General features: G+C 39.1%; 1 protein-coding gene across 2 annotated transcripts in view; it reads right to left on the reverse strand.

Annotated features, from left to right (window-relative positions):
- FRRS1 (ferric chelate reductase 1) overlaps positions 1–9,882 on the reverse strand; it is a 43,575-nt gene that overhangs the window by 18,992 nt on the left and 14,701 nt on the right. For both annotated transcript variants that reach the window (XM_024751272.1, XM_024751271.1), the window contains exons 6-7: positions 7,133–7,315; positions 943–1,041 (exon numbers count right to left, since the gene is read on the reverse strand). In XM_024751272.1, coding sequence (XP_024607040.1) covers positions 943–1,041; positions 7,133–7,315 — 282 coding nt within the window. The remainder of the gene's footprint in view (positions 1–942; positions 1,042–7,132; positions 7,316–9,882) is intronic.

Here is a 9,882-nt window from a genome sequence, read left to right on the forward strand (position 1 = left end):
AGTATTTTTACTACCTAGGCTAGAAACTTTGGCAGATGTACTAACTTCATCTGGCCACCAATATACAATCAACAACACTGAAGAAACACTTAGCAAGTAATACTCTAGTGGCCAAAATGCAACATGCAACTGGGGAGAAGTTCCAACCCCATGAGAAAGCTATGCAGAGAACAAAACATGTCATTAGATGATAGCTACTGCTCCATCAGAGCTCATTTGCTTGTCAGTTGCCATGTGAAAATGACACTTCTCTACCAGAAATAGGCCATAACAATGGGCACTTAAGACATTTGCCCAAGGCACTGAACCAGTACCTACCATATGTGCACCTCTTTCTCACCAATCAAGAAATTCTGTGTCACTTACATAAGCCTCTTAAAAATCTGTCTGTAGGTTTTTGAAAAGGGGCTGATGACCCTCTTAATAAACCATAAAATATTTTTTGTAAGATGCATTAATAAAAGGATTTAAGTAACACAAGCAAGAATTCATCTTTTCCTCAAAGAGAAACTTTTCTTATGCTTTCTAAAGCATAGAAAAAGGGCACAGTATCTGTAGTTAATACTGTACCATATACTGGAAATTTGCTAAGAGAGTAGATTTCACGTGCTCTTATCACAAAGAAAAAGTAACTATGTGAGGCAATGGATACATTTATTAGCTTGACTCTAGTAATCATTTCACTATGTAGAAGGATATCAAAACATCATGTTGTACGCCTTAAATATATACAATTTACATATATATATATGTTAAAAATAAAACGCAGAAAGGCTTCTCCCAGATTATAGTAAGAGAGGAACCCTGCTGCCAGGCCCCTGCTTGGTCTCTGCTGCTAACTGCAGGTTTGGAAGCTATCTTGCAGCATAGCCATACCACTGTCAGCCATAGAGCCAGAAGGTGGACCGGCCAGATGGAGATTCTCAGAATTTTCACACCTACCCTGGAGTCCATTACAGGGTGACTTCGCCCTGTCAGATGGGAAGGTTGTATGTGCACAGTCTGATCTTCAAGAATACACAGATAAGCATCATCATCACCCTGAAAAACAATTGCAAGTGAGAAAAAGTTCAAGGGAATTTCATTTCTTTAAAAAAGAAACGTCCCTGGGGCTTCCCTGGTGGTCCAGTGGTAAAGAATCCGGCTTCCAATGCAGGGGATGTGGGTTCAATCCCTCGTCAGGGAACTAAGATCTCACATGCCACAGGGCAACTAAGCCCGCGCGTCACAACTACTGAGCTTGTGCGCCTCAACGAGAGAGTCCACGTGCTCTGGAGCCCGCACGCCACAACTAGAGAAAGAAAACCCTCATGCCATAACTAGAGAGAAGCCCACACGCTGCAACTACAGAGAGAAGCCTTCAAGCCACAATGAGGACCCGACACATCCAAAAAAATAAAAGTCCCTAATGTTATCAAATAGTATTTGATGCTTTTAAAACATAATTTACTGACTCAATCTTAAAACGATACCACAAATTCTAAAGAATTGGCTGTCTGATATATTAATTAAAAATGATTGTTATCATGCAAAAGCCATAAAATTTCAGTGTATTAAAATAGACATATAACATGGTTATATGCCCATAACCCATCATCAATTCAACACCACTGTTAATGCATTTGTATATATTCATCCAAACCTATTTGCATTTATAACCTATTTTTCTCCCCAAATGGGAAAATATAAAGTTTTGTTACCTTTTTCACTGAACTTTTCATAAACATTGCTCTGGATATTTATTTGTAAATAAATGTGTCCTACAATTTTCATAACTGTAAGTGCACTGCATTCTATTGGATTTGGGGGGGTAACTTTTAAGATGTAAGACACTATAATCAAATATTGCTAATATTGTACACACTTAATAGATTTACTACTGCATATTGAGACCACAGTATCTGAGCTCAAGGGGGCATTCTTTGTCAGTCTAATTTTTATCTATCCTTTAATCTCCAACATTCCTTAGCTCTAAAAATTAAATCTTATTTAAAGTGACTATCGGAGGGCAGACTGCATCTTTAAAGCACATTTAAGTCACGGTACAAAAGAATAATCTGGATTTTAAATTCTTGCGTATAGTTGTGGTTCTTTCATCTATTCTAAACTGCTCTCCATAAACTATCTAACAAGGTCTTTTATGTGCTTTAGTCACTAAACTCCTTAAACAAGATCCAGGACTAACCAGTTATGATTTAAATTTTGCTATGAATACCAATATGATATTCTAACACGTTTTAAATTTATTTTTTAAAGTTCCAGTTTTAACTCTCAAGTACATAACCTTAGCAAAGAAATTATACCCTGTTACACATCTTATATTCAAATCAGAATTAGTGCAACTCAAGATAAGAAACTTGTAGTCGTCATAATTTAAACCGCTACACACTACAGCTCACAGACCAACTTCAGCCTGATGCCTGTTTTTGTACAGGCCACAGGCTGAGGATGGCGCTTACATATCTAAATGTGTTTTTTTTTAATTAAAAGGATAATATTTCATGACAAGTAAAAATATATTAAATCCAAATTTCAGTGTTTATAAATAAAGTTTTATTGGAATACAGCCACCAACTTACAGATAATCTACAGCTGCTTTAGCGCTATCACACCAGAACTGAGTAGCTGCAACAGAGACCATATGGCCCACAAATTCCCAAGTGGGTGCTATCTGGACCTCTGCAGAAAAAGTTGGCTGATCTCTGATTTAAACAAACAATGTGTGTTTTCTAGAATGTTTAGTATCAATGAGGTATAGGAATTTTCTTGTTATTTAAAACAAAATTTAATATAACAGAATGGTTGATTTTGAGGCAAACTGATGATAAGAAGTCGACTGAGTCATTAAGGCAGACCTCCCAAATACTGGAGAGGATGACAGGGATGGAGAAGAGGAAACTCTCAATTCTCACTACTCTACAATGAGGGTAAGATAAGGTGCTACGACAACCTTAGGCTCCAGGCAGCTGTAGAAACCCCAAATTTGGAGCATGGAAGGACACACATGAGGAGCTTCAACCAAATCCCTGAATTGGACAGAACCTCTTACCCCCGTTTGTTCCTCTCATTCCAGCATTTAGAATGCACTCTATGAGAAAATATCATGTGGAGGAAATAAAGATGACGACATAGTTCTTACAATCAAAGACTATGTTTTAATAGAGGAGACAGTTAAAATAGTACATGAAATGTGATAAAACAGAGATTTAAACACAGTACTATGGAAAGACAAATTAGGTAGGGCCAAAGGATTGAAAAGGCTTATCAGAAAAGATAGCATTAACTAGGCCTTAGAGAATAAAAAATATATGTGGATAAGGTAGAGCTGCGATTAAGAGAAAAGTTTTTCAAACTGAGGAACTTCTAGGACCAAAGATACAGAAATATAAAAAATATAGGGAAACTTTAGGAAACAGGTAGTTTTGTGAGCTAAAACATATACAGGGTACGGCCAGAAATGGACTTTGAAGAGTTTTGAAACTATGCTAAAGAAAAAAGCATTTTCCTATAACTACTAAAGTTTCACCTTACCTACTAAAGGCTTTTGGGGCTAGGATTGAGATTACCTTAAATGTGGTCAAAAACCATATTAACCTGAGTCTATTGTAAAAATTGTGGGACACTCTACAAAACAACTGGCCTAAAAGAAAAAAGGTAGGGTAACAGTTCTAAAGTAAAGGAGATTAAAGAGATATACCAATAAAATGCATTGAGTGATAACTGATTAGTCTGTATCAGAAATTTTTAAAATATACATATACATATGACTTTACTGGGATAATTGGGGAAATTTGAATATAGGCTCTATTGCATAAAATCATTATATATTGTGATAGTGATCTTATAGATAATTGTAGGAGAATATCCTTCTTAGGAAACACATGCTGCAAACTAGACTTAAAATGTCATGATATCTGCAACTTAATTTTCAAATAGTTCAGGGAAAAGAAATGTGTGTTAATATACAGTGAATAAGTCAATCTACACATACACACACAGAGAGAGAGAGAGAAAAAACAACAAATGTAGGTGAAGGGCTTACTGGTGTCTCTCAACTTTCATGTAGGTTTAAGGCTTTTCAAAACAAAAAGTTGGGGTGCATGAGAGAAAGAAGCACCTGGAAGGTAAATAAAAAAGAAGAATCTGGGCTTCCCTGGTGGCGCAGTGGTTGAGGGTCTGCCTGCCAATGCAGGGGACATGGGTTCGAGCCCTGGTCCGGGAAGATCCCACGTGCTGGGGAGCAACTAGGCCCAAGCACCACAACTACTGAGCCTGTGCTCTAGAGCCCGTGCTCCACAACAAGAGAGGCCACTGCAATGAGAAGCCTGCGTACCGCAGCGAAGAGTGGCCCCCGCTCGCCGCAACTAGAGAAAGCCCGTGCGCGGTAATGAAGACCCAATGCAGCCAAAAATAAATAAATTTCTTAAAAAAAAAAAAAAAAGAAGAATCTAAATCACAAACGAAGTTTCCTTGAACACCAGAGAAGTTGGTGGCAGCAATGAATGAGATTGTCCCTAAGTTGCCCCAGACAGTATCTGAAAAGAAGAAAGAAATCGATAATAGTAGTCGCTTTTTTTACTATTGTTCTTGATCATCAAGAATGGGAAACACAAAAGGACAGCAGGAGGGTAGATAATAAATTCAGTTTTACAGATGATGGTCTGTGTTGTCCAGAGTACTCAGCTGGAAGAGACCACCCAGCAGCTGGAAATTCCAATCTGGACACACACAAGAGAGGTCAGGATTGGGAACGTTGTGGAATTTGAGTGTTGAGAAATTATGTATAGAATAAGACGACACTGGGCAGGGGAACGCAGAGAACGGAAGCTAATATAGTGTATATACTTGAATACTCTATCTCATATAGCAAAATTTCTGAGATGAGGAAGAGGTGTGTACTTTGAATTTCAGTTAAAATTCAGATATTAGCAAGTCACTGTTAGCAAAAATATGGATAGTTGTACTTTCACCAATTTTAGCGATGAGCTCTAATACCAAAACAACTGCTATCATTAATTTATAAACCAAACTGAAGAAGCTATAATTTAGCTTTTTCTAGCTAAATTTATCTAGTCAGTATTTAGCTTTTATCTAGTCAGTATCTAGCTTTTAATTTATCTAGTCAGTATTCATAACATCAGATACCTTCAGTATTTAAATTTACATTACATACTGATAAGAAATAGCAGGTCATAAAAATATCCTAAGATTTTTTAAATAATCAAAAATAGAAACAACCACTTCAAAAATATTTTTGAGGATGATTTATTTTCCCCCCAATTTAGGCAAACAGGTGTACAGATGATTTTAATCATCAAATAGGGTTTCTCTGTAAATCAGCTGCACCTGCATAATTAAGTCTTTTTTATAAACACTGTTGATGAGTGCTATACTAGAAACATAAGATTTCTAAGTAAGATAAATATATCTCGAATTAGAGATAAAGGTTTTTGTGTCATCTATGCCTACAACTTAGAAATAACTGGTCTACTTGCAGGCGACCCATCACAACACTCACTGCAACAATACTGTCTTTTCCTCTGGCCGACAGATTTTATGTGACCGGAAAAGGAAATGTGTTAGGATACTTTTGCATGAAGTTTGGCTACAAAGTGACTAGAATATTTTTAATGAAGTGACTAGAACACCTATCTAAATGTGTACCCTACCTTAGACACGCGCCATAATGAAGCTACACACTTATTCCAACAAGGCTACCATTGTTAACCCTTGTTGGATTCATCTTCAGAGTTTCCTTCAGAGCCAGTTCCATTCACACAACAAGCCACCAACTTTCCTTATTGCTTTACAGTCATATTTTATTTTTAACCCAGCCCCCTTATGCACCTCAGGCATAAGGTTCATTTTTGCCAGAATTGAGAATACCCAAAAGGATATGCTGTAGGTCTGATGGTAATTACAAAACGGAAATGGGCAAAATGTTTTGAACAATTGCAACATCATTTGAACAAGTATAAAATTTCCCATAAAATCAACTTTAAAAAGGAAAGAGTCATAATTTATATGCTCTTTTTAGAAGTCGATGACATGTCTTCTATCTCATAGGTTTAAGGTATACCCTTCACTGAATGAAAAAAGATAATGAGCGCATTCTGGAACTATATAGTAAAATATACAGGTCATATCATATATTACAATGACATCCCCCTAAACAAGTTACACCTGGCTCCCTGCAATATTTGCAGCCAGCGTAACAAGGACCACCATGATTAGAGTGCACTTTGAAGGAAAATATTTGTTCTTCTATCACAGATTCTCAGAGTTCCTTTTCTCTTTTATTGAAATAATGATTTCCTTAAAAAGTGATGTTAAGTTTAAAACCTGACAGGAAGAAAACTCTCAGGAAAAGACTCCTTGCATTTGCTAATGTGGAAGTAAAAAGCCTTCTCCATTTGTAGTCGTCATCCCCCTCCACAGCCAGCTCCGCTGGAACGGGACTGTCACATGTCCTGGCCTTTACACCCTTCTTCCCTCTCCCTGGGAAATCAGAACGCTAATGCAGAACTCTGCTCTTCCACACCACAGCACAAGGCTGCCACCTACAGAATCTTTTAATCCATTCTGCACTACCCAAGGTGAGGGAGAATCAGGTGAAAATAAATGCTGCCTTCTGTAGACCTGGTAAAGGATCCATTTATGCCTGGACATGCCAGGTTTAATTTCCTGTTTGGGAAATGTGCTGATGGTGGGGGGCAAGAAGATGAGCACCCCATGCTGTCGTTGCTGGCCACTTGAGAAAACTAGGAGTTGAAAAAAATCACAAACAACATGAGATTGTATGCAGAGCAACTTTTTCTTAACTGCACTTCCTGTTTATCACAGAGATAGACAGACAGAGGTAGACAGATAAAGTGGCAAATCCACTGAAAATACAACTAACTTTCCTAATGTCCTAACTTTCCTCAGGACAGCCTTGCTCTTAGAGGTATGTAATTGCCCAACTCAAAGCTGCTTAAACTTAGAATCTAAGTTAGTTTCTCTGCCCTCCCTTTCCATTCCTCCCTTAAGTATGATAATTTGACTCTGGAACAAACAGCTAAACTGCTATTGATGAGAGCTCACCCCAGTGACTCTCATTTCATTACCACTTATGTAAGTGAAAGGTACAAACCATCCATTGGTCGTGAGAAAATGCAAAGGATAAATAGCCTTTACTGGGACCGCTCATTTCAACCATCACTGACTTGGCATCTCGTGTGAAGGACAAGAAGACACAGGCAAGCTCTTTCTCCGGGTCACAGTTCAAAGGACTCCTAATACAGAACTTCTTGTTCCCACAATCTGAAGCATTGAACTAGAAAAATGACAGGGGGAAAAAGTCAATTATCAAACAGGCAGTTCATTTCCAATGACAGAAGAGCTACTACTTTGAAGTATGGGTTTTAATAAGAATACGTTTTCATAATAAGGATTCAAACAAGGGAACAAAGACACATCCCAAATTAGATATTATCAAAGCAGTAGTTAGGCTGTGAACTTTTAAACTTAATTAATTTTAATTAAACTTTAGAAGACACAACATTAATTGTACTGTAATTATGCATGAGTATTAAAATCTCTTGAATACACAAAATACTTCATGTTAATTATGTTCTGGAGCAAAGTTTCTGGTAAATTTTGAGAACTTCTTAGGGAATATTTACATCCACATTGACATTCTTGCCTAAAGGGTGTCCTCTAGTTTTCAGAGATGGAATTTTTAAAAGCAAACAAACCAACCCTTAGCAAGTTTTATATTTAGATCCTGGACTCTGCTTCTAGAATTCAGGTTCAAATTTGACATTAAGATAATGTAAGAAAAAATGGTTACTCCTGGGCTTCCCTGGTGGCACAGTGGTTGAGAGTCCACCTGCCGATACAGGGGGCAGGGGTTGGTGCCCCGGTCCAGGAAGATCCCACATGCCGCGGAGCGACTGGGCCCGTGAGCCATGGCCGCTGAGCCAGCGTGTCCGGAGCCTGTGCTCCACAACGGGAGAGGCCACAATAGTAAGAGGCCCGCGTACCACAAAAAAAAAAAAAAAAAAAGTTTACTCCTATATATACCACCACTCCAAATAATAGTAAGAACAATTTAGTGGGGGAGAAACAAAAATAACCTACAATGATTTAATTCAGAGCTTCTTGGTGTGGCAAATAAGAAAGTATTGAAAAATGTCAGCTCTACAATCTGACAGAGCAAACAAGCAGTTATCTTGTGTTAGAATGAGCTGTGACACGACATTTCAGAAGAGAGCTAAACATTACTTTAAGTAACTAGATTCAATGGGAACTGTACAGAAAAACTCTCATTTCTTCTTCTACTCTACCAATACTTCTGGCCACCAAGTGGGTGCGGCTATTTCCCACACTAAGCAATTCTGCAATTCTTTGGAGACATCAGCTGTGTGTCCTACAATTCAATTCTGTTCTGACACTATCTACCTGAAGTTAGTGTCAGATCCCACAAGTGAAGGGCTCAGTCCCACAAGCCTGCACCCACTTCAGATGCCAATCACAGATGCCAACCACAAGTCCCAGGTTGTCACCTGTACTTCTGAATGGTCGGCCATAAATTGGAGGTTTCCAGCACCTAATCCTCAAGTTGGATAATTTACTAAGATGGCTCACAGAACTCAGGAAAATAGTTTACTTAGTAGATTACCAGTTTATTACATTGATAAAAAGATAACAACCCAGGAACAGCAAGATGGAAGAGGTGCGTAAAGCAAGGTATGTAGGAAGGGGCACAGAACTTCTGAGGCACCACCTTCCCAGAACCTCCACGTGGTCAGGAACCCAGGAGCTCTCTGAAACCCATATTTCTGGACTCATTATGGAGGCTCCATCACGTGGACATGATGGATGTTTAGCTCAATCAGCCTCTCTCCCTTTTCTGGAGAATGGGGGGAGGGGGCCTGAAAGCTGCAAGCTTCTAATCATGGCTTGGTCTTTTTGGTGACCAGCCCCCATATGGGAGCCCACCAAGAGTCACCTCATTAGAACAAAAGATGCTCCCATCATCCAGGAAATTCCAAGGGATTTAACAGCTCTGTATCAGGAACTGGGGTCAAAGGCCAAATATTAACAGAAACCAGGCAGAAGCTGTTTTATTTTTTTCCTTATTTATTTCACAGGAACTTAAAGAGAAATCCTAGTCGAGTGGAGAGAACAAGCCACGAGGAGCTAGGAACCATGGGTTTTGATCTCTGCTCTCCCCTTTACTCCATCACGTTTGCTAAAGAACTTATTCTCTCAGGGTCTCTTTACCTTTAACTATGCAGCAGTGACCCTGAGGTCTCTCCTAGTTCTCTACAAATGCCATCATCCTGTGACTCTGAATGAACCTCTCTATAATTAGAGATTATAACCTTGGTGCAGAGATACAATCAAAAGCTCCAACAAGCACTAAAGCCTTTTATATGAATTTATGGAAAGATAATAATCCTGTCAACAGATTCCTACTGGGAAGCTCAGGTCCAAACTGACTGTGGACTCGCCTAAAGCAGCTTTTAAATAAATAAACATTAACACTAAATAAACTGAGAACTAACGCAAATAATAGATCGAATTGTTTGGTCAAACAAAAGTTCATAATAATGTAATCAAATGGCTCATCATATATTGCATAATGTAGAAAAGAAGGAAAACAAAATGAGACACTGTATTGGAGTACAAGAGAAACAAAGAGTTATAGGGCTTCCCTGGTGGCACAGTGGTTGAGAGTCCGCCTGCCGATGCAGGGGACACGGGTTCGTGCCCTGGTCCGGGAAGATCCCACATGCCGCGGAGCGCCTGGCCCGTGGGCCATGGCCGCTGAGCCCGCGCGTCCGGAGCCTGTGCTCCGCAACGGGAGAGGCCACGACGGTGAGAGGCCCGCGTACC

This window comes from Neophocaena asiaeorientalis, unplaced genomic scaffold, assembly GCF_003031525.2.
Source record: "Neophocaena asiaeorientalis asiaeorientalis breed wild unplaced genomic scaffold, Neophocaena_asiaeorientalis_V1.1 scaffold147, whole genome shotgun sequence".
NCBI lineage: Eukaryota > Metazoa > Chordata > Mammalia > Artiodactyla > Phocoenidae > Neophocaena > Neophocaena asiaeorientalis.